The following is a 26,449-nucleotide window of genomic DNA, read 5'->3' as shown; positions in this document are numbered from 1 at the left end:
ATGCCAATTATGCTATAATTAAAATGGGAATTGGGATATCAAAATTCAATGTATCCAATTTGTAGATATCTTGTAGATAAAATTTCTACAAATAAACTACAAATCTGTTTAAGTATTGTATAAAGTTTTATTGTTTTTAAGGGTATCTACAAAATTACTACATTTATACTACAATTAAACTACAATCTTATTTGAAAAAAATGTTAGTGTAGGTACCCTCTTTTTCTCTTTGGTAGGGTGGGTAGGTGAGGGTGGGGGTGAATAAGCAATGAAAATCACAGGTTAGTGTAATTAGTAGGAGTAATTTCAAAATACTCTTTGATGTTCAAGACACTGTGCAGTGGTTTAATAGGTTTAAATGGATCATACAATTGACATTCTGCAAATATTTTTATTGTTATCTTATAAGTTCAATCGCTCAAACTTTTTTCCAATTTCACGTTTTCTTCAATGGGCTGAACTGAACGGATATGTATTGCAAGTTTAATTATTCTTTTTTTGTTTTTCAACCCAACACAGATAATTAGGTTGATATAGCGATCTCATGCCTTTTTTCTGACAATAAGATTGAGTTTTTCTCTTTACTAATTATTATTGAATAGTTTTACTACATATCTTTATGACAATTTGTTCCAAATATTCTTGTTAATGATTTGGTCGTATGTGCTTCTCTAATAAACTTTTCCAGCTATGCTTTTATATGTTTGAAACGTGGGATTAAGGGGAGAGGGAAATGTGGGATATATAGGAATTAAGGAGAGAAAAACTTGGGATATATGTACACCTTTAATTAAGGAGTAAAAAACTGCCAATTAGTTATACCTCTAAATTAATTATTGTATATAAATGGTAATTTGGTATGCTGAAATGTAATAAACACAAACCTTAAACATTAAGGGTAATAAAGTTTTATATATGGTATAGGAAGGTAAAAATCCCTTTTGGATATCCGATCTGAATGATCAGCCCTAGGTGAGAGTAGTTTTAGTTTCTTGTTAGCATGTAGGAGCAAAGAAAAAGTTAAAACAAGGCTCCATGTGGTCAATGGTGAACCATTTGTCGGAAAATTATCCTATGTAGCCAGATAATTTTAATGACCCGGTATCGAATACTGGTAATAATATCAACAAACTAACATTCTCATGTACTTCTAGACATGCTGAGCTCCACATATTCTTGTACAGTCAAAGAAGATTAATTCCATAAAAGATGAGATCAGTAAATGACAATTCACTGAAATTTCATCTTTATGAGATTGTCCATATTGTACCGAGGGCGTCTTTAGAGTATACCGAATCAATATAGCTATCCTTCTTCTGACACAACAACACAATTTGAAATAGTATCAAAAGTATATACTAAATAGTTTCCTTTTTCCTTTACTTATTGATGTAAAATCATCTTCTATTCAATAGAAAATTCGGAGAGCCCGATAAGAAATCTAAATAGTTGTAGAAGGGGGCGGAAGATACTTTATAATATACGAGGAACTCACGAAAATCTTTGAGAACTCAAGCATCCAATCAATTGAAATGAGGGTTAACAAAAAACAAAATAGGACCTATTATTTCTACATGTTCCATTAGTAACATTAATTATATGTTGGATTATTTTGGCTTCTTCATATATTTATTTTTTATATATTGACTTAGTGAAAATCTTAGCGTCGTCAGTGCATGTGGCTATTTGTTTCAATAACTAAATGCCACATGGTCATATATAATGATTATTTGTTCTAACTATGCATTTTTTCTTGTTTTTTAATCATTTATTTATTCTTTTTTTCTTGGAATGTTAGATCTGATAGAAAATAGAGTTTTGGCCAAACTTGTTACGATTCGGTATCGAAAAATGGTTGGAAAAAAAAGTCTGGAAAATGGGTTCATAAAAATGTGTATATTAAACAGAGAAATGTTAATTAATTTTGAATAAAACATAGCATGCTTAACATTTTGAGTTGTGGTTACATGGGGAAAATGTTACTTCTGTCTAAACTTGTTAAAGAATTCGTAGGAGACAATGGATTCCCAAAAAAATTTCAAGTTAAACAAGAAAATTTAATTTAATTTAATTTAAGTTAATATGACGTGCGTTGTTTAAAACATAGAACTATAGCTATGTCAAAAAATTGGAGTTCCTTCCAAAAAATGAGCGAGTTCGAATAGAATACTTTTCAATTTAAATTAAAATGTGTCGTTTTAAAATTTAGAGCTGTAGCTACGCCGGAGGGAGTAATAACAATTAAATATTCTAATTAATCTCAATTGTAGTTGTATTGGATAGATCGATAATAAACGAAATATACCGCAATAAGTAGAATTTAGAGTAATATTCATACGTTGACAGTGTAAAAAGCTTAAACTCAAAGGTAACTTCATATAGTAAAAACATTAATCCCTGGTTACAAGTCGCTGGTGACATTTAAACTATAATATGCACCACATTATCTGAGTAAAACTAACAATAAGCACGAGGACATATAGTAAAACGAAGCACACAAGTAATTTTTTTCTCTCACAAAAGTGTTAAGCCACGGTCAACTTTATCTGTTGATGTCCGCCGCCCTGTTAGGAGCATCAGAAGCTTAAGACTGAATTCGAATAAATTCATCGTTTTATGTAGGAACTGGAAGATGACCTTTCTCCTGCAGGTTCTTCACCGTCTCATATAAGCACTGTTTCACCGGTGTAAACTCTAAACCCAAGTCCTTTAGCTTTTGGTTCGTGAATTTGTATGGCTTTGCCCTTGGCCTCGTCTCATCCGAGCATCTGATTTTTGTATAATAAGCAAAACCATGATTTTACGTTTTGCTATGTGAAATAATAATGATAAGTAAATGATGATCTATTTCAGATAATTAACAGTTCGAAAATGAGATTATGTTTGATAGAACTAATTATTATACTAATCATGCATTGCTAACGACGACACTGCTATTTCAAAATGTGGGTAAGTTAAAGGAAGAAGTGGGGCCAGCCAAGATTGTGGAGTCGTGGTAGGTAAGGCCAATCCAGGTCCAGAAATATACTACTCGCTCCGTTTCAGTTGATGTGAATTTATTTTCTTTTTGGTCCGTTCAAAAAAGAATGATTCCTTTCTAATTTGGTAACAATTTAACTTTAACTTACAATTCTACCTTTAATGAGAAGCTTTTATAACTGCCCAAATACTCTAAATCCCTTTTTAACTTGTTTAGGACCACAAATTCCAAAAGACTTCATTTTTTCTTAAACTCCATACCCAGTCAAACAGGTTCACATAAATTTGAACGAAGGGAGTACTAGCTAGAATCAACCATACTTCAATGTTTGTGAATGGGTAGAGAGTCCTTGTATTTATAGCGTCAATGCTTAGGTCAAACACTTTCCTAAAATATATAAATATGACTTTATAAAGGCAAAATACATAGTTTACCCATCCATCTTGTACCCAAATTCCTGTTACACACCTGTTGACCGCGGGTTTAATTTTACACACCAAACCTTTCAAATATGTGTCAATTACACACTATTTTAGCTATGCGAAACCCGCGTGTTACACACATGAAAACAAGCGCGTGAATGATAAAACTTTCATGTCACAAGTTTTATAAAGAATCCAAGTGTGTAACTTTTAAGTTTTTTCCTTTTTACACCAATTAACAAATAAATAAAGAGGGAAAAATAACCCCTCCCTCTCTAGTCTTCTTCTCCGGCCCAACCCCCATCCCCAAATCTATGTCATATCATCTCCCCCCCTCCCCCTTCAAAACTCTACACAAAAAACCCTTCCCCCTTCCGGTTTCATCCCCCCCTATTTCGTCTTCTTCCATGACAACCTTCTCCCATTTTGCCTTTTTTTTTTGTTGCTCAAGATTTGAAAATTCTCTTAAACAATTCAACCATTTTGTTTGAATTTAAGTTTTCAGTTTCTTATTTTGGAATTTTGTTGACAAAGTAGCCTTTGTGATTCTTTTAATTTTGCCAACAGAAGATCTAAAATTTCCCTTTTCGTTATTTTCTTTTGGCTCATCATTCTAGCTTTGTAAAAGGAAAAAATAATGACAGAAAGAAAAAGGAGGGTCGAAGATGGAGTTTCCGGCGAAATTTCGACGGGTGAAGCTTTTTAGGTATGATGTTTGTGTGTGTATCTATTTGGGTGTTGCAGCTAGTAAAGGGTTGCAATGGTGAAGAAGGCGGTGCAGTGGTGGAGAAGGTGGTGCACTGATTGTTGGGTGTCTTTTATTTGATTGAGTTGGTTCTGTAAAGGTGTCAGTTGATTAAAAGGGTGCTTTTTAATTCAGAGATACGCGTGTATACACAGCATTGAATATTACTAGGCTGATCAAAAGTAATGTATAATTGACACACATTTGAAAGGTTTGGTGTGTAAAATTAAATACGTAGTCAACAAGTGTGTAACAGGGATTTGAGTGCAAGGGATTTGAATACAAGGTGGATGGATAAATTACGTATTTTGCCTTTTATAAATTATCAGTTTGGTATAACTACTGACACATCATCATTTCAACCAGAACAAAGTACCCTTTTTAGGCATAAAGGTTCTAGATATGGAGTACATGCATTTTGAAGCGCATTATTAGCTGGTACCAAAGTTTTCATATGAATTAACTCTTGAGAATTTAAAACTGGTAGGAATGTTTGAGAACGTGCCAACAGGTCTCCTCCTGCTCTTTCCAAGAATATTAATGTATTAACTTTTAACGAGGAAAATTCAACTACTTCTAAACAACTTTCAGAATATGGAATTTTAAAAAGTAAAATAAAGCATAATTGTTTAGGCACACAAGGTTAGTTCAAATAAAGGTAATTAAATTAAAACTTGCTACTCCATATATAGATTTGGGAAGTGAAATTACTTGGTGGGGATTGGATACTCCGGGAAGAATTTGGCAAGAATTTCGACCACATCGCCGCGATGAAGCACACTCTCAGCACAGATATAGCGGCCAGATGCAGAAGGAGTTTCGTAGATAAGTATGTGGGCAAGAGCAACATCCTTAACATGCACATACGCCTGGACTGAATTGGCATAAGTTTTAGCAGAGCCAGTGAGGTACTTGAGGATGTGAAGAACACTGGCATTCACTGTTGGTTGGAGCAATGGTCCAAGCACCAACACTGGATTGATCACAACTAAATCCACTCCTTTTTCCTTAGACATTTCCCACGCTGTTTGTTCCGCTATCGTCTTCCCATAGCAATACCAATTCTGCAAAGTCATAACAATACTTACGCCTCAATACCAAGCAAATTGAGATTCGTTGTATGAATTGGCACTGTCAACTATCAAATTCTATGAAAAAGGACAGTCCGGTGCACAATGGTATCCCGCGTTCATGCAGGGTCTTGGTAAAGATTACATCGAATGACTATGACGTAGACAACCTACCAATTTCTATGGTTACGAATAAATACAAATTCAAACTCATAGTTGTTCCCTTGTACTTGAGTGGTGGTGAGTGATTCCAATTTCCAATTTTATACCAAAACATGCATGTTTTTGAGGTCTTTTTCAGTTATATCATTGTTTTGAATTAGCTAAAAGACATGCTCATTAATCAATTATTTGACAAATGACAGACCTTAGTATTCTTGCAGAAGTCAAGATCACTCCAGCAAGTTTCGTCCACAACTTTATCTGGAGCCCGGTTGGGGTCCATGTACACCGTCCCTATTGACGAAGTAAACACTACCCTTTGCACTTTGGCTTCTGCTGCTGCTGTTACTACATTCTTTGTCCCAATTACTGCTGGCTCCACCATTTGTTCCTTTATCAACCAAAATAAAGAAAATAAAACCGTTATCCTCAATCGAGTAAAAGAACACTACTCCCTCTGTTTCAGTGAATCTATTTTTTTTGGTCCGTTCCAAAAAAAATGACCCTTTCTAAATTTGGTAATAATTTAACTTAAACTTACAATTTTAGGACCACAAATACTCTGAGACCTTTTTGACTTGTTTAGGACCACAAATTCAAAAAGTCATTACTTTTCCTTAAACACCGTGCCCAATCAAACATGTTCACGTAAATTGAAAGAGACGGTAATATATTTCGACTTTGTATGGACATATTAGTGGAAGTGTGGAACTAAAAGCTAAAGCACCTTCGACATGTTAGGCAACGCCAAAGATGAATTAGGGTTATAGGCGTGGACCCACCACTTACATAACTGATTCTTTTTTTTTTTAATATATATACAGTCTCTCCATGTTTTCTGGATAAATCTCAATCAACCACCATAAGGAAATGAAGAATCCTATCCCACTGAATTTGATTGACTATAAACAAACTAAGAGACGATTCTACAATAACTATTCTCATATAGTTTGACTTAAGCACAAAATTTAATAAAAAAATAAAGAATTTTAAAATTGATGATAATAAACTGTAGAAATTTTAAAATTTATTGTCTAAAATATATCATAACATTTATATAGCTATAAAAAAATTATTAAAAAAATATCGAACTATAATATATCATTCTATTTGGAATATATTAACAAAATATTAGTGCCAAACAGTGTAGCCTTTTTCTAGAAGGAGTGCCGAACTATAATATGTCATTATTTCCGAATAATAAACTAATTTCTTCTTCTGGTGTTTATATATATGTTGCATAAAATGAATGCTTACTGGATCATCAGTGACAGGTGAAGCAGTGTGGAAAACTCCGTCACACCCATAGATTGCTTCTCTCAAACTCTGGTAGTCCAAAAGATCAGCTCTACACAGAGTCAGTCTTTCCTTTGCACCTTCAAGTTCCCTTAAGTGACTATTTTTGGCATCATCTGTATAAAATACACATGCAAATACCCAGACAAAAAAAATAAAAAAAAATTAAAGCAACTGGGGAAATGTATCCTTTAAACTGAATTTATAAAAGGATTAAAGAATTCAAAATTATTATATATACCAGGGTTTCTAACGGTGCCTCTAACAGTGTAGCCTTTTTCTAGAAGGAGTTTAACAAGCCAAGAGGCAATGAAACCTCCGGCGCCGGTAACGCAAACAACTTTGCCGGATTCTGATGGCATAATGCTTACTTTTGTGGTCGGAATAGTTATGATAGAGGGATTTAATTAAGATTTAAGAATGAAGCTTTTGAGGAACCCAATGAGCTGAATAAATAAGGAACGGGGGACAAGTTTATATAGAATTTGAAAAGCCAAAGCCATGTTTAATTACCAACTTACCTACTACTTTATTCCCTCCGGTCCATTTTAATTGATTTTTTTGGCCGTTTTAGTACATATTAAAGAATATATATTTTAGCATTAATTAACAAAGAAATTGACCATATTAACTTTAATTTGTTACTCTTAAACTCTTTACCTCAATGACAACTTTAAAAAAATAAAAAAAATCTTTCTCAATATTTAAAAAAATCAAATATTATAAATCACAAAAATAAAGCCAAAAATCAATTAAAACGGATCGAAGTAAGTACAGATTACATATTTGTTGCGCTTGAAACTTAAATTTGTTTCGTTACTATCTAGAGACTTTCACATTGTCAGGATTCATCAGCATTTAACTTTTCTTGAAACGCCGTTTCATCAGCATTTAACTTTTCTTGAAACGCCGTTAGCATCGTCAACCTGAACCTATTATATTCACTTTTACTTGTCATATTTTTTACAAAAGTCAAATTATATAAATTTTGATCAATATTTTAATATATATATATTTTTACCATATTGATATGAAAAAAATATTATACTGTAATACTTTTCATATAATTTTCGAATATCTAAATTTTAATTTTAAATTATTAAAAAGAATATAATAAAATTTAGCTTCAAAATTAGTTAATTTTAACTTTTGAAAAACGTACAAGTAAAAGTGAACGGAGTGAATATGAATTTTAAAAATATTTTCTCAACACATGTTTGTATTTGTATTTGTTTTTTTCTCTCCGAGATCGGGTAAAGATTTCTAGAACAATAAGATTATTTTACTTAAAACTAATAATATATTTATTTAGTGTATATCTTTTGTATTTATCTTAAGATAGATCAGTCATATTCTTGTGCTTGTTTGTATTACAAAAATCCTACTGTAATTGTACTTTGTACTTATCAAGCATAACATTATTTCATGGTATCAGGAGCTTAGGTCTCTTTCTTCTCGATGGCTTCTTCTTCTTCCTCAATTTTCACAACTTCATCTCCAATCAAAACAACTTTATCTCCAATCAAACTTGATCAATCTTCTCTGTCTCCCTCATCCAACACTGCTATTTCTTTGTCTAACATCAAAAACTTAATTCCTACTGTACTAGACTACACTAATTACATGTTATGGCGGGAACTCTTTTTGCCGGTTTTCAAGGGTCATGGTGTTTATGGCTTCATTGATGGAAGTTTTCCTTGTCCACCCTCTACCATTATTACAGAAGATGGTAACTCCATTCTCAATCCTGCTTTCCAACAATGGGTTCAACTTGATTCCATTGTCTTGTCCTGGATTCAAGCAACCATTTCTCAAGAAATCCTTCAAGCTATTCTTCGTCCCAATCATTCTCTAACTTCTAGAGAAGCTTGGCTTGAAATTGAGCGTCTATTCCGTGACCAAGTTAGTTCTCGAACTCTTCAACTCAAGGTTCAATTTCATAACCTTAAGAAAGGTGATCTTTCAATCAATGACTATGTGCATCGGCTTAAAACAATTGCAGATTCTCCGAACTCCATTGGTAACCTGATTTCAGAAACGGATCTTATTCTTCAAATTTTGTCTGGCCTTCCTTCTAATTACATGCCAGTTAGTACTTCCATTTCTACTAGAATCTCACTCCCATCTTTTACAGAGACGCGTTCTCTGCTCTTTTTGCATGAGGCTCAATTGTCTAATTTCTCTGCCACTAATCCTGACTAATCTGCTAATACTTTTGTTGCGAAGCAACGTTCTACTCCTCATGGTTGTGGTCGTGGTCGTGGTAGGAACAACAATGGGGGTCGGAACTCAAATGGTGGTCGTGGCAGGGGTCGTAACAATCCTGGGTTTTATAAGAATTTTTCTACCCCTTCTCCAAATCTCTCTCCTCGCCCTCGATCTCCATCCATTCTCGGGCCTGCTCCTTATTCTTCTTTTCCCTCTTCCCACATGCATGCTACTGTCCATTGTCAACTTTGTTTTCAATATAATCATTCAGCTCGTGAATGTCCATCTCTTGGTCCTAAAGCATTTATCTTTGATCTTCAATCATCTCCAACTCATTCTTATGCCATGCTCAGCGATGCACATTGGTATATTGATACTGGGGCCTCCTCTCATATGACCCCAAATCCTGATAATGTATCCTCGGTTCTCCCTTACAATGGAAGTGATCGAGTTGTTGTAGGCAATGGTACTCAACTTCCCATTTCGTACACTGGTCATGGTACTATATTTACTTCTTCTATCCTTTTTTCTCTTAAAAATATTCTTATTATTCCTAATCTCCCAAGTAATTTGCTGAGTGTTCGTAAATTTACTGTCACACCTCCTTTTTGCGCGCCTACCCCGAAGGATAAATGCGTGAGGGAGTTTTTCTAATTTAAGTGACAATATTTGAAATGAGATTATTTATTTAATTCAGAGTCGCCACTTGGGAAAGGTTTGGCTTTTGGTTTCCCAAGTCACCGGTTTATCTTGAATCCCAAATCGAGGAAATTTTCGACTTTCCAAATGAAGTCTGCGAACCAGAAATTCTAAATAAGGAATTCTGTTGACCCGAGGGAAGGTTTTAGGCACCCCCGAATCCCGTGGTTCTGGCACGGTTGCTTAAATTGTTATAATGGCCAAATATCTGATTTTAATACATGTTATAGCTTGTGTGCTTTTATTAGGTTTAAACCGCTTTATTATTATTATTATTATTATTATTTATTTATTTATTATGGAATTGCAACGTCGTGAAAATGCATTTCGAATCACGTCACAATCAATGCGCCCGTGGTTGTTAATACATTCCAACTCCGTTGAGATTTGGATTTGGGTCACATGAATGCGCACCCGAATTTAAGAAGGTAATTTAATTAAATCGCGCCTAAAGAGTCTAACGCGTTATTATCTTTGGGGAGGGCAATGAAGTTCACTAAACAGTCCATCCCGAGAAATCTAAATATTTATTACGACCAATTATCGAGGGCCCCACAATTTGCATTTGTATTTGGCGAGGCTCGTCTCATTTTTTGAAAGGATAAACCTACAGTGACTACATTTTTTCTATTATGTTTGTCTCTAAAAATGAAAGAAGAAAATATACGCTAATTAAATTACATGCTTGGCCAGCTCCGGCCTCTTATTAATTATTAGATTACAAGAGATGTTAATGGAAAATTGCACTTGAATTTGTACGGGGAATTATTTCGTACCTTATTCCAGGAGCGAACGTGCCTTTTAAAAATATGCATACGAGATTGATAAAATGTTAAACTTACGCTAAACGTTCTCCAAGTCGAACTTAAACTAACTCGTTTTTAATGAGATTAATGGAATTAATTACTAGAGGATGTTATTAATGGGATTCAAACATTGTCCTATAAACTGCCTAATGGAATCCGATTTTGATAGAGTTGGCTCAAATGATTTAAGAACTATATTACATTTGGCAAAATTAGAAACAGTGCCTTATGTGTGTAAAATATGACTAGAGATGAAATTTGGCTATCGATACACTAACTACTTGTGCATTCCACAAATTACATAGCTATATCATACAAACCATTAAACAGCTATAGGTCCAATATTAAACAACTAAGTTTTAATTAAATACAAACTGCCTAATGCATTTTTAATTGAGTTATAAACCAAAAAAAACTGCACAAATCTACTAACATTTATAAAACTACAAAGACAACACCAAACGATTAAAGTCCTTCGTATCTTTTATTTCATGCTCAAACTCTATTGTTACATCAGTGTGGAATTCTAGTGTGTACCTGGATATTAGACACAGAAGGAAAAAAGGAGTGATCAACGCAGCAGCAGTGATAAACAGCAAACAACGAACACCAAAAACAGCAGTTTCAGCAGTAAAATAAGCAGGATAAGTCCAAGTGAAAGAGTTCAGCTACAACCAATGGAAGCAGTAGCAAATAAACCCAGTAGACTCAAAAGCAAACAAATGAAAACCCAGCAACACCAAGCTGCAATTCACAGCCAAAACAGAAGGGTGACAGGTACGAGATAACAACAGTTTAACTGATGTTCCAAACCATTCCAAAGAAGGCCTGATAGATGCAGCTCACAACTTTTAAGCTTTGAAAAATCTGTCCACCCTCCTCTTAGTTCTCTCTCTCTATCTGTTTTCTGGTTTCTTTTCCAGTCCCCCCTTCTGTTTCCCTGATTATCCTTTTTTCTTTCTTTTCCCCCTTTGTTTTAAACTCTTGGTCTCTTTTTATATCCCTATAGAAGAGAAGAACCTCCCTTCAAAGACAGGCTGCCCAGGGCTTAAAAATAAACCCCAAAGGCTGTCATCTCCACTTAGGATTGTCTAGGCATGGGGTTTTCTTCTACTTTAATCTGCTGAAATTCAAAAATGCAGTGGATATCCTATTGTACAGCAGGTTCCACTATTATTCTCATGTGCATTTTCAGCTTTTTATCATCAAGCCCATGTTGTTACTTATTTTCAGCTGCTAAAGGTGCTTAACATGTCATCAATCCCACTATTGGTCAATTAATTTCATTAGTTTAATTAATATTTTAGTACCTTACTGTTAGCTCACTTTCCTTTAAGCAATTCAGAACCTTTAAAACCCCAGAATACCCTTGAAACTCCTGTGATTTATTGTATTACCCTTAAGCTTAGAAGTTTGAGGTTATAGTCTATATAGACTTAACTCCTAAGACTGGTTTCAGGTTAGCTTACAGTTCTACAGCTACAACCAATTCCTTCATTTATTAATTCACACTCAGTCAAACAGGGAGGTTACTCTAATGGTATGAGTAGGTCATATTGGGAACCAATCCTGACCAAATCAAAGCCCAAGGATCAGACAGGCAGCTGAGAAGGTAAACAAGGATCACAAATATACTGAAACCAACTCATTGATACGAGTCCTTAACACAAAGAATAGGAGTCATGCTACAAGTCCTACTGGAAAGGGCAGCCTCATGTTTTTCTAGTTTTTCAAGTGAGTTTAGTTGACGACACTTACTTAATTGACCATATGAGCTACAACAAATAGCTAACAACCAATAAAATATATCAAACAGGTCATCAGATGGCTTTCAGTGACTTCAGATGCAACATGGGATTTCAAACACGACCTTAACTATCCTATGATTCAAAACAGCTTGGACATATAATTCACTGTAAGTACAAGTAACAAGTATTCAGAAGAAAAATGACTACATAAAGGGTCTGTATGAAGACGGACAGAATCGAAAGAAGATAACATAAAAAATCAAACAAACTAACTAATCATACAAGCAAATACAAATACAAATAAAAGCAGAAGGGAAAGAAACTTATCTCGGAAGATCAAGACTAAAATGAACCAGGCCTGAACTGGACTCGACCTCTTTTGAGGTCGAATGGACCTTAATCGAAGTGTTCTCAACTGAGAACACCTCGATTAAGGTATATTAAACCTCAACCCTTCACTTAACTGGACAAAACCCCAGGTTTTGGATTTCTAGGGTTCTCGGGGCTCAAATTTGGGGTGCGAGCTTTTCTGGTTAGATTCGAACCAAACCAAGCTTGGTTTGGTCACGAGGGGGTCAGGGGAGTAACTGATACGAATTTAGGGTGGTTTGGCATAGGTTGAGGTTTAGCTCGAATCTTCAAATGAAGATTCGAGACGATGGGGGAAAGTTTGAGACCAACGGTTTGTAGATCCGTGTCCAGGGGGTCGAGGTGCACTAGGGGTGTTAATCTGGTGGTCACCGGCATCGTTGCCGTTGGGTTTATGGTGAGGGAATGGAGGGGCGACGCTAGGGTTCTTGAGGGTGTTTGGGAAAGAGACGATGATGGGTGAAGGGGTCTGGCTTAGGGGGGTGTGGGGGTAAGGGATTGGGGTTATATAGTAAGGGGGAAATTTGATCTAGGCCGTTAGATCATTCAAAATCAATGGCCTGGATCGATCAACTAATGGAAACGATGCCGTATGGATTAAGTGAGACCGGTGGGTCTCTGGGTGAGACGGGTCGGGTTAAAGCGTAGGTAATGGAGATGTGATCTTGGCCGTTGATCAATCTGAGATCAACGGCCCAGATCAAGCATGATCAAAACGACGTCGTCTGGACATCCCTAAGGTCAGCTGATCTGGACCGGGCAAGACAATGCTTTGGGCCTGATTTGGGACCAATTTGAACGGCCCAATTCCAATTTCAAACTCATTTCTTTTCTTTTTCTATTTCTAATTAAAATCCGAATTTACAAAAAATCCTAAAAATAAAAAATATAAAAATATAAAATTAAAATTATATCACAAGACATTAATTGATTCTTTAGTAATAATTAACACACAATATCATATATTAATTAAACAAAAATCAACCTTTAAACGATAGAATGACAAAATTACCAAAGATAATATTTTTTGTGATTTTTATTTATTCAAAACCAAATACGATTTAATTGATTCCTAATAGTAGAACAAGATCCTAGATTTACACGCGATATATATTTTTTGTATTTTTAATTGGTAAAACTTAAACAATCACAGACAAGAACTACAAATAACTACCAAAAAATGCCACGCAAATTCTAAAACTTGTACAACAAAACAATTTTTTTTTATTTCTCGATCTCTTTTGGAGTAATTGTCGTGTAAACAAAAATCACGTGCTCACATTTACTACTGATAATAATTGCACCATTGAATTTGATGCTTTTGGTTTCTTTATTAAGGATCTCAAGACCAAGAAATTCTTCTACGGTGCAATAGCCAAGACCGTCTTTATTCATTGTCTTCCTTGTCTTATGGTGCGGTTCATCGAGCTTTTGCAGCAGTGCGACGTTCTCCAAATCTTTGGCATCAACGATTAGGCCATCCAAGCTTTGCCATTTTTGCTAAATTAGTTAGAGAAAATAAAGTTTCTTGTAGTTCTTTCAAACAATTAGATTTCTTATGTAATGCTTGCCAGCTTGGCAAGCACAATAAATTACCTTTTGTGAAATCTCAATTATTCACGACTTCTCCATTTGAATTGATACATAGTGATATATGGACATCTCCCATAGCATCTTTTACATGCTTCCGTTATTATATTCTCTTTCTTGATGATTATTCAAAAATTTTATGGGTGTTTCCTTTAAAACGTAAATCAGAAGCTTTTTTAAAATTTAAATCATTTTATTCTTATGTCTTAACTCAATTTTTCACAAAAAAAAACTTTGCAATGTGATGGCGGTACTGAATATGTTAAACTTTCTTTGTTTCGTATTTTTCTTGACGAAAATGGAATATCATTGCGTATCTCATGTCCATATACGCATCAGCAAAATGGTAAGGCTGAACGGATGCATCGCGCTATTGCAAATATGATCCGTACCCTTCTATTTCAGGCCTCTCTTCCTCCTAAATTTTGGGTTGAAGCTCTTCAAACTACTGTTCATCTCTTGAATATACTTCCCTCTTCTAAACTTCAATTTAAAACTCCATTTGAAGTTCTCTGTGGCAAGCCTGCTACCTATGACCATTTACGTATATTTGGATGCTCATGTTAATCTGAATCTTAGTGATTACTCTTGTAACAAGTTAAGTCCTCGTTCTAAACATTGTGTTTTCTTGGTTATCCGTTAAATTATAAAGGATTTTGGTGTCTTGATCCATTAACAAATAAATTTTATATTTCTCGACATGTTCGATTTGACGAGGAATCCTTTCCGTATCTTACTCTTTTACAACCAACTTCTTCTTCTTGTGTTTCAAATATTTCATTCAAATCTCCAACAGAGTTTACCTTCCAACCTCTGCTACCTACTGTATCTCATTCGATCTCTTCACCCCCCAGGACTCTCCCTTTATCTCATAAAATACTCCAACTTCTAATCAAACTCCTAGTTTAACTGCAACTAATCTTCTTGACAATATTTCTCCTACTTCTAATCAGATTCCTAATGTATCTCCTACTAATTTTCTTAAGAATATTTCTCCACCTTCTAATCTGATTCCTAATTTATCTCCAACTAATTTGCGTAAGAATATTTCTCAAGTTTCACCGCCACTGGATTCTAGGACTTCTCCTAGTGTTCACAATTTTATCCACCTTTCAATGTTGATTCCTCATCAGCTTTGACTTCTTCATATTTGTCTCCAATTAGATATAATTCATTCTTACGTACTATTCCTTATGAATTTCAAAATATACAGTCTACTACTTCTCATATACACAGTAGACTTGTAAGTCCTTATCCCTCTAATGTTCGAACTACATCTTCTCCTTTCTTACATTCTTCTACTCGTGCAACTACTAATACACATGTTGGTCCTTATCCCTTTTCAAACGTTGATGTTCCATATCATTCTACTTCCCTCACCATACGTACCCCTCCATTATCTCCTCTGATATTACGTCACTCTCCTCACACAATTCCTACTCTTCCAAAAATTCATCATATGGTTACTCGTTCTCAAACAGTAAACCTTAAGCCTAGGGTTCTTCTTTCTTTTCTATCCCAGGAAACTTCTAAGAAAGACATCCCATTCATTCGTATCGAGCCTACTTCATTCAAGGAAGCTAATAAGGATCTTAACTAGAGAAAAGCCATGGTTGAAGAATATAATGCCCTCATGACCAACAATACGTGGCAGTTAGTGTTGCCTCCTCCGAATGCTAATGTTATTGGTTGTCGTTGGGTATACAGAGTAAAACAACGTTCAGATGGTTCAATTGAACGATTTAAAGCCCGCTTGGTAGCGCACGGGTACAATCAATAACATGGGCTAGATTATGATCAAACATTTAGTCCTGTGGTGAAACCAGTCACTATTCATACTGTTCTTGCTTTAGCTGCCTCTAAAGGGTGGCTAATTCATCAACTGAATGTTAAGAATGCCTTCTTGCATGGCACTCTTAATGAACTGGTATACATGAAACAACCTATTGGTTTTGTTCACCCAAACTTTCCTAATCATGTTTGTCGGTTGAACAAAGCCCTTTATGGCTTAAAACAAGCCCCTAGGGCATGGTTCCATCGTTTTACCACATTCTTGCTCCAAATTGGTTTTAGAAATATTATGCCTGACTGTTCTCTTTTTGTTTATAAGTCTAAAAAGGAAATTGCTATTTTGCTTCTATATGTCAATGACATTCTTCTTATTGCTTCATCTACTTCTTTACTTCATTCTCTAATCCACCACTCTTAAGTCTGAATTTGCTATGAATGACTTAGGGCTTATTAATTATTTTCTTGGTGTTTCGATCACGGCTTGTGATGATGGTTATTTTCTGTGTCAGTCCAAATATATTCAAGATCTTCTTAGTCGTGCAAATCTTTTGTTCTCAAAACCTGTCTCTATACCTTTTTCTTCAAAAGAATCACTACATACATCTGACTCTCCTCCTTTTTCTAATCCCACTCTTTATAGGAGTCTTGTTGGAGGACTTCAATATCTTACTTTCACTCGTCCAAATATTCCATTTGCAGTCAATCAAGTGTCTCAGTTTATGCACTCTCCTTTAGAAGTTCACTACACAGCTGTGAAATGCATATTGCGTTATTTGAATGGCTCGCTATCTCATGGATTGTTCATTCGTGGTGGTTCTATTGATCATCTTATATGTTACAGTGATGCAGACTGGGCTGGTTGTCCTTCCACCCGCCGTTCTACCTCGGCAGTTCAATACGTCAATACTGCTGATCAACTTGCTGATTTGTTAACCAAGCCTCTCCCATCTCCAAGGTTGATGCTTCTACGTGACAAGTTCTGTGTCCTTTCTACCCACGGGGGGGGGGGGGGGGTGATAATATATTTATTTAGTATATACCTTTTGTATTTATTTTAAGATAGATCAGTCCTATTCTTGTGCTTGTTTGTATTATAAATATCCTACTGTAATTGTACTTTGTACTTATCAAGCATAACATTGTTTAAAAAACTAGTAGCTAAATATGATATTTTTTTTTAGAGCGGGTACGTAGCTTATTACAGAAAAGACGGTTATGCGTTGACCCAGATCAGATTATGCTGATTATGCCTATTACATCAGATTACTTTGAATGTCTAAATTAAATTATTATATTACAAATGAAAATTATTGAACTTATATATTATCGCGAGGACTAACTAATTTCCTAACCAAAATACGGATTGTATAATTTTTATCGAAAGCAAGTGAATGAATATTAATCTGTCAAGTGCTCTACGTCTAGAGAGTCAGTGACAGAAAAAATAAATGTTCAAAGATCATATTAAATTTTTTTGGTAACGTTGAAAAATAGTATAGAGTAGGGGTGTACATGGACCGGATTGGTTCGGTTTTTATCAAATCAAACCAAACCAATTATATTGGTTTGGATTGGTTCGGTTTTGTCGGGTTTTTCTGATTTTCGGGTTTTTTTGTTACATGAATATTATTTCAATCTTACTTTATTAAAATTATAGATAAAGCTTTGATAAGTGAATATATGTTTAGTAAATATGGAAAAAATTGACAAACATATGATCTATTAAAATATTCTAATGGGAGAATTTTTTTAGTAACACATGATAGTTATTTTCTTAGTCGTCTAACAATAATTTTTCGTTAATTTACGCTTTCAAGGTTAATACATGAGAGGATCCCAAATATTTCTACATTTTCTAAAGAAAATTCACTATAAAGTCTTAAAAATATAAGTAAAATTTATATATTTATATGTTGGTTTGGTTCGGGTTATTTTACTTTAGTCAAACCAAACTTAATCGGATTTTTAATCGGCTTGGTTTGGTTTTTCGATTTGGTGTGTTTTCGGTTCGGTTTGAACACCCGAGTATAGACATACAAGATTACTCCCTCGAAAGAGGAATTACGTCTCAAGGTTTAATCTTTCTTCTTTATATCTCTCGGACTCTTTCATGGGGATTATATTATTTTGACTTCTCTTCCTGTTCAAAAGAAGTTCTTATAATAAAAACTTGGGTGGTTTAATTTTAGGTTTTACTTCTCTTTTTAAGAGGTTATTTCATAGTATCGTGTTGTCTAGCACGAGGAATTTAGTTGTAAATGCATCATGTTGGGGTTTGATAATTAAGTGTGAACTAATTTCGATTTTTAATCAAGTATAGATGCATGGCAGTTATTCTTCTAGTATATTTTATTATGATCCATATCCGATTATATGTGGTCAAATTTATGCAACTCTAATATGAATATGACCTTAGGATCCCAATTCTGAAAAAATAATTTCTCGAGTAGTTGGTAAAAGATCGTTCTATTCATATATAATAGTAATTGTGTCTTGTAATGGACGAATAGAATTAGAGAGTTTATTTAGAGTAATCGACATGGTATCCCATTAAAAATGCTAGTTAACTCAATATACCTTTGAAATATTTATTTTACCTTGTATACCTACTTTATAAAAGTTTATTACTTTGTAAACTTTTTTTATTATTATATACCATTAAATAAATTCCACATTTTAAGAAGCTAAATTATCTCTCACCCCAACTTAATAAATCCCTTAAAACGCTACATCATCTCACGTTTTAAGGAATTGGAATTATACTTGTTAACCAAAAAGTCTAAACATGTTATGAAGTATAATAAAATAAGAAGAAGAGTATTGCAGAGAAAAGTAGGGAGAGAGAATTCTTATTGATTTGGAGTCAATTACATTGGAATAGAACCCCTCTATTTATAGGGAAAACGTGACTTAACCACCAAGTAACAAACCCTAAAATCTCTCTAAAATATAGACATTCACAATAAATAAAATATTATTTATAACACTCCCCCTTGAATGTCTATCAAACAGACAATGTGCCTCGTTAAAACCTTAACTAAAATAAAATCCAGTGGAAAAAAATTCTAGTGAAGGAAAAAGAGTACACATATCTAACAATACGCCTTTTAGTTGCCTCGTTAAAAACCTTGCAAGGAAAATACAATGGGACAAAACCTTGTAAAGGAAAAATAGTACAACGCGTATTAACTCCCCCTGTTAAGAGCATCAATTCACATCTTTAAGCCTTTGCATTCCAATCTTGTGCACCATCTTCAAAAGATTGTTGGTAGAGATTCGACAAACAAATCAACCATATTAACTTGAACGAATTTGTTTCACCTTGAAATCATCATCCCTAATAGATGTATTGTCTTCATATGATCTTGTTAAAATCGTCATTTCAATATCTTCACATAGAGGTGAAAACTCTTGCTATCATATTATCATGCTTATAGTTATAGCAAGATACATTTGTGCACAAATTGCACTGAGGATGTGGTACTTCAAGATCAAGAATTGTATATGCTTTAAGCAATTTAAATCCTTCAGGGATTATTATATAAGTATAGTCAAATAAGCCATTTAAATAGACTTTAGATGCATATCATGTGCCGACAAAATACATAAAAATGATTGCACATACCTATTGACTTTATACTTTCGAGTGTTTGAACTATATGTCCAAAACTGCGTATCTTTCATATGAAACCAAATTCTACTTGAATTGTTTCTCCAGACTTAAGATCCTCATATATATTTAACATTGTTATAGATGTCATCGACAAACACTTTATATCGGTTCCAACCTCCTTATTTTTCATAAAGACATAACATAGAGATCTCTTCATTCATATATTCAGGTACCTGAATCTCTCATGAGATTTTATGAAGTGTTATGTCATGTGATCTTCTTGATCACTTGCCTCCTTTATTATGATCATTTTGATCATTTGCTCATCTTATTTATCAAGAAGTTTATTTGAAACCGATTTGTCTATATGCTTTAAGCGTACCATAGACTTTGTCCTTCTAGGACTTAATATGAGCATTTGCAATGAGAATATAGTTACTTTCTTTGGGTCAGCAAATGCCTCTGGCATGCTTTGCAATATATTGCAACTGAATTATCTTTATGAACTTCAAGTTCATATTATCTTATTCGAGGATCTAGATGTACAAATGATGATTCATTCCACGTAACCTTTTCTCAACTGTTTCTCTTGTCTCCCCCTCATGTTAGAAAAACTAACTTGCTTCCTCAAGTTTGGAAACTCACATTTGTGCGTTATGGTGTTAATTAAAATATTCACTGCACATCAATAATAATAAGATGAAATTATTTGGTTCCTGGCCTCGAACCACTTATGAGGAGAGAATGTGATATACTTTCGTATATAACATATATCAAACTGATATACATAACTTTGTTCTCATAAGTAATACTTTAGCTATTAAGTGGAGGCACTCAATAATTATTTTGCTAAACCAACTGTGATGTAAACCAACTTATCAAGATAAACTTTTTTGAATAGAAAATCTGGAAATTATGCTCTAGATTAAATTATTCAGCAATTACCTTGCAAACACCAGGTTGCAGGTTAATAATAATCGCATATGTAACCATCTCATAGATGCATCTTATGTGGTATACATGGCAGGTAAATGAGCCCATATTCACCTTTGATACTTTCAGTAATCATGAGATTCAATCCCAATTTTAATTGATCTATTAATTAATGAGAACAAACAACATAAGAGAATTCGTAAAGAAGTTTCTAGTTCTTTAATATTGACCCATGTGAATTCTCTTTTATTTTACACATCATACTTAAATTAATGGCTAAACCAATTATGCCAATTTGAGAAATTATCAATATTGATAAACTTTAGGTTTACGCCATAACATGTGCAATTATGAATAAACTCTAAGTTTATTATGATATGAGTTTTTATATCAATAAACTTTTACTTTATTGTGGCGTTCTTTCGTTTGTGTAGTACAAACTGGAGAATAAAGCGGGTAGCTTTTCACATACATATCACCCGGCTACAAGTTGTAGTAATATAAGATATTAAATCTTTCCTTTATTTATAGTCTTAATATAACCAATCTCTTTCGCGAATACTTTAGAAACTCAATAAGTTTCTTTGAGACTTACTACAACACAACGTCTTATTGATAATCAATTTTATTTCTCCAAAGTAGTATAATTGGTTCTTCTAGAGCTTTCAACTAATTTTGTACTGTCACATATTCATCAACATCCATATAGTGAATATCTCTTTCAAGGAGAAAGTTATGGTCATGGTCAAAATTATTATAGGCAAGATATGTTGCTTCTATTACTTTTGCCCTGTAATAATCACATTGCCATTATATTTTGGCATAATCACAATAGGTACTTGATCAATGACCATTCATGTCATAATAATGAAATTATTTTCTTATTTCATCTCAAACCTCCTTTTAGAGGTGAGTGTGGTATATTCACTACAACTAGCACATTCATATTCTTTCAAGAATGAATATGTATTCATAAATCACACGTTGTCACATTCATACCATGAATGGATCATAATCATCTATACGTGCTTCACAAAATCTCATATCAAATCGATGACAAATATTACTTTCACATAGTGAAAGATTATTTTGAGAATCCTAATTATTCTCATTTTCACAATGATGATAATTATAATTTCATCTATTGTCACGTCCACATCTACCTAATAATTTTGTCTTCTTTCAGATTTATCACATATTGTTATCACATTCTCTTAAGGGAATGAGAATGAAGCAAATCCAATGAGACGAGTTTCTACTTCTTTGCCCACAATCATACATGAATTTGATCATGGAAAGACATAAAAATTTTACCACTTCGGGTGTTTATAATTTCTCACAAACTCTATTAGAGTTGTAATCAAAGTTTATTGTCTTTGATTGTATTTAAAATCAAATTATAGGATTTCAAGAATTTAAAATAGAAAAATAAGGTAAAATACTTACCTTAAATCCAGAATTTATTCCTGAAGGATGTTCATGGAATAATTGACAATCATTATGCTCAATCTCAAAGCTTCTACTCAATTGGTTAGAGTCTCGTATTGATAACGTATTATGAAATAATAAAAGAAGAAGAAGAGTATTGCAGAGAAAAGTAGGGAGGAAGAATTCTTATTGGTTTGGAGTCAATTACAACGGAATAGAACTGTCACGACTCAAAAATTGACCCGGTCGTGATGGCGCCTATCATGAAACTAGGCTAGCTAACTCATTTCCAAATACTCCATATTTCATTTAAAACTTAAGTAAAACCATATTTTTAACATAAATCCGATTAAAGATATAAAGTAGAAAATCAAAACAAAGCAGAAAATACAAGCCCGACCTCGGGTGTCACAAAGCCATGAGCAAAATACTACATCTGTTCGAAATAAACAAGACTAACATAGTCTGAGAGTAGCCAACAAATACACCAAGAAGAAGATAAAGAAGAAGAAGGCGGGACTGCGATCTCCAGGCAGCTACTTCGCTATCTCCAAGGAAAGTCCACAACTGAAATGATCAGCAACCACTACCGTGACCCGAGATACTTGGATCTGCACATAAGGTGCAGGGGGTAACATGAATATACCAACTCAGTAAGTAACAAGTCCAAACTATGGACTGACAGGTAGTGACAAACCAAACCTCAACAGGTAATATAATTAAACTTTATAAAAAAGTAGACATGCTTGCAGTTCAAGTAAAAACTCAACAGTAAATAAATGCAGTCTGATTAGTACAGAGTATAAAGCTCAGGAAATCTCTATGTACCAATGTACAAATAGCTTGATCAATGTTCTGTGTACCTCCACTCACGAGTGCTCAATTATTCGGTACTGTATATGGCCATCCGTCCTAGGGAAGATCCATAACGGAATATATATATCACTGACCGTAGTCATCCAGTACCGAGGATATTCCAGCCCTATGGAGAAAATCCATCTCCAGGTATAAATACTTTGGACAAGATCCATGTCCAGGGAAGATCCATCCCTCAATATCATCAACTGCGCTCATTGGGGTGTGTTATAGACTTCGGAGGAGCTCTTACAGCCCAAGCGCTATCATAATCATCAACATAATCGCTGCGGCATGCAACCCGATCCCATAACTATCACTCACAATCAGGCTCTCGGCCTCACTCAGTCATCACTCTCCAGTCTCACACTCACGGGCTCACAATGTCATGAAACTAGCCCGAAACAAAGATATGATGTGCCAAATAATTATAACTGAGACTGAGATATGATATGATATACGTGAGCAAGACTGAGTATTGAATATCAATGAATGTAATGAGATGACAGCAAGAAACGACCACTCGAGTCTCAATAGTATCGGCGTGAAGCCCTAATAGGGTATCTAGCATGTTTTCACAACACATTTACTTAATCACATGATAAAAACACGGATATCAACAAGAAAGAGTTACTAAGAGGTGCCATGGAATGATCCAGGTCGCAATTCTCACGGTGCACGCCCACATGCCCGTCACATGGCCTTTGCGTCACCTTAATAGTAATCATAGAACACATAGTTCAGGGTTTCGAACCCTCAGAACCAAGTTTGGAAACGTTACTTACCTCAAGCCTAGCCAACCTCTAGCCCACAACACCCTTGCCTCTCGATTCGGCCTCCAAATGCCCCAAATCTAACCAAAATCAGTATATAATCATCAATATACGCTAAAGGAATGAAACCCATACGAAAATTAATTAACTCAAAAATCCCAAAATTGGACAAACCCGACCCCCGGGACCACGTCTTGGAATTCGATAAAAATCATATCACAAGAATCCTCATCCTCCCACGAGTCCATATATACCAAGAACACCTAAATCAGACCTCAAATTCCCAATTTAAACTCTCCAATTCCAAGCCCTAATTCCCCAATTTTAGCCTTTAAATCCCACTAATTTCATGTCTAATTAGTTAGAAATAACCATAGAATCGAGTATTGAGTTCAAAAACCTTACCTCCAAGTGTTTACCTTCGAATCCCTCTCAAAAAGCTTCAAAGCCGTTCAAAAATGGTGAGAAATGGCCTAAAAATTGCGAAGATGGCTTTTTATACATTCTACCCAGGTGCTCCCTTCTTCGCGAACGCGGTCAAAGCCTCACGTTCACGAAGCACAAAAATTCCACCACTTAAATTCCTCTTTCGCGAATGCGAAGCTTCAGCTGCCAAAGCCTTTGCGAACACGACCCTTCATACGCGAACGCGAAGAACAAACTTCTGGGGTCCCAGCTGCTCCAACTTTCCTCTTCGCGAACGCATCTAGCTCCTCACGTTCGCGGTCCTTCCACTGGCCATACCTTCGCGAATGCGAAAAACAATTCTCTGCAACAAAAATACTAGAAAACTGCTATCTTCTCAAGTCTAAAAATGATCCGTTAACACGCTGAAACTTACCCGAGGCCCTTGGGACCTCAACCAAACATACCAACACATACGATAACATCATTAAAACTTGTTTCAACCTTCAGAACACTTAAAACCACATCAAAACATCAAATCACCATCAGATTCAAGCATAAGGATTTCCCAACTTCCGAATTTTGCAAATGATGCAAAAACCTATCAAACTTCGTCCGAATGACCTGAAATTTTGTACACACGTCACAAATGACACAACGGACCTACTTCAATTTCCAGAATTCCATTCCGACCCCGATATCAAAATTTCACTACCGACTTGAAAATGCCAAAATTCCAATTTCGCCAATTCAAGCCTAAATCTACCATGTACCTCCAAAATACATTCCGATCACGCTCCTACATCCCAAATCACCTAACGAAGCTATCCAAACCTTCCGAATTCACATCCGACACCTTCTATACATAAGTCAACATCCGGTTGACTTTTCTAACTTAAACTTACTCAAAAGAGATTAAGTGTCCCATTCCTCTCAAAACCACTCCGAACCTGAACCAACCAACCCGATACCACATAATACAGATGAACAAGACATAAAGAAGCAGAAATAGGGAAAACAGAGCGGTAACTCATGAAACGACCGGCCGGGTCGTTACATCCTTCCCCTCTTAAACAAACGTTCATCCTCGAACGAGTCACGAAACATACCTGAAGCCTCAAATAGGTGAGAATATCTGCTCCGCATCTCCCGCTCGGTATCCCAGGTAGCCTCCTCCATGGGTCGACCTCTCCACTGCACTTTCACTGAAGCTATATCCTTTGATCTCAACTTTCGGACCTGCCGCTCTAAAATAGCCACTGGCTCCACATCATAAGTCAAATTACCATCTAACTGAACCGTGCTGAAATCCAAGATATAAGACGGATCGCCAATATACTTTCGGAGCATAGAAACATGAAATACCGGATGCACACTCGACAAGCTGGGTGGCAAAGCAAGCTCATAAGCCACCTCCCCAATCCTCCGAAGCACCTCAAAAAGCCCAATGAACCGAGGATTCAATTTTCTCTTCTTCCCAAATCTCATAACACCCTTCATGGGTGAAACCTTCAGTAGAACCTTCTCCCCAACCATGTAAGACACATCACAGTCCTTCTTGTCAACATAACTCTTTTGTCTCGACTACGCTGTACGAAGCCGCTCCTGAATTTCCTTCACCTTATTCAAAGCATCTTGCACCAAGTCTGTACCCAAAAGCCTAACCTCACCCGGCTCAAACCAACCAATTGGAGATCTACACCGTCTCCTATATAAAGCCTTATATGGAGCCATCTGAATACTCGACTGATAACTATTGTTATATGCAAACTCTGCGAGCGGAAGAAACTGATCCCATGACCCTCTAAAATCAATGACACAAGCGCGCAACATGTCCTCCAATATCTGAATAGTGCGCTCGGACTACCCGTCCATCTGAGGGTGAAAAGCTGTGCTCAACTCAACCTGAATACCCAACTCTCATTGCATGGGTCTCCAAAACTATAAAGTAAACTGAGTACCTCTATCTGAAATGATGGAAACTGGGACACCATGCAAGCAAACAATCTCTCGGATATAAATCTCTGCTTACCTCTCTGAAGAATGGGTAATACACACAGGAATGAAGTGTGCGGACTTGGTCAGTTGATCCACAATCACCCAAATAGCATCGAATTTCTTCAAAGTCCATGGGAGTCCAACTACAAAGTCCATGGTGATCCGCTCCCACTTCCACTCTAGAATATCTATTTGCTGAAGCAAGCTGCCCGATCTCTGATGCTCATATTTTACCTGCTGACAAATGAGACACAAAGCTACAAATCCCACAATATCCTTCTTCATTCTTCTCCACCAATAATGTTGTCTCAAATCATGATACCGTGAGCTATGGGCCTTCTCCAAAATCAACTCCCAAAGCCCATCTACATTAGGCATACATATCAGGTCCTGTATCCTCAATACTCCATTATCACCAATAGTCACATCTCTGGCATCGTCGTGTTGAACTCTATCCTTAAGGACAAGTAAATAAGGATCATCATACTAGCGCTCTCTAATGCGATCAAATAAGGAATACCGAGAAACCATACAAGCTAAGACCCGACTAGGCTCCGA

The 26,449-nt window shown here is 35.4% G+C and overlaps 2 protein-coding genes across 2 annotated transcripts; one reads left to right on the top strand and one right to left on the bottom strand.

The window, feature by feature from the left end:
- Window positions 1–2,356: 2,356 nt before the first annotated feature.
- On the bottom strand, window positions 2,357–7,125 carry LOC104211097 (cinnamoyl-CoA reductase 1). Its single transcript, XM_009760095.2, has 5 exons — window positions 6,917–7,125; window positions 6,637–6,791; window positions 5,585–5,770; window positions 4,859–5,211; window positions 2,357–2,768 (listed from the first exon to the last, which is right to left on the bottom strand). The coding sequence occupies exons 1-5, from the start codon at window positions 7,035–7,037 to the stop codon at window positions 2,615–2,617; spliced, it is 969 nt and encodes a 322-aa protein (XP_009758397.1). The 5' UTR covers window positions 7,038–7,125; the 3' UTR covers window positions 2,357–2,614.
- A 9,192-nt stretch (window positions 7,126–16,317) lies between these two features.
- LOC138888655 (uncharacterized mitochondrial protein AtMg00810-like) lies at window positions 16,318–17,158 on the top strand. Its single transcript, XM_070170557.1, has 2 exons — window positions 16,318–16,841; window positions 17,116–17,158. The coding sequence occupies exons 1-2, from the start codon at window positions 16,318–16,320 to the stop codon at window positions 17,156–17,158; spliced, it is 567 nt and encodes a 188-aa protein (XP_070026658.1).
- Window positions 17,159–26,449: the final 9,291 nt, after the last annotated feature.

Source organism: Nicotiana sylvestris, chromosome 3 (genome assembly GCF_000393655.2).
Source record: "Nicotiana sylvestris chromosome 3, ASM39365v2, whole genome shotgun sequence".
In the NCBI taxonomy this organism is placed as follows: Eukaryota; Viridiplantae; Streptophyta; class Magnoliopsida; order Solanales; family Solanaceae; genus Nicotiana; species Nicotiana sylvestris.
Note: the sequence above shows the minus strand (reverse complement) of the source record. Positions and strands in the feature narration are given on the sequence as shown.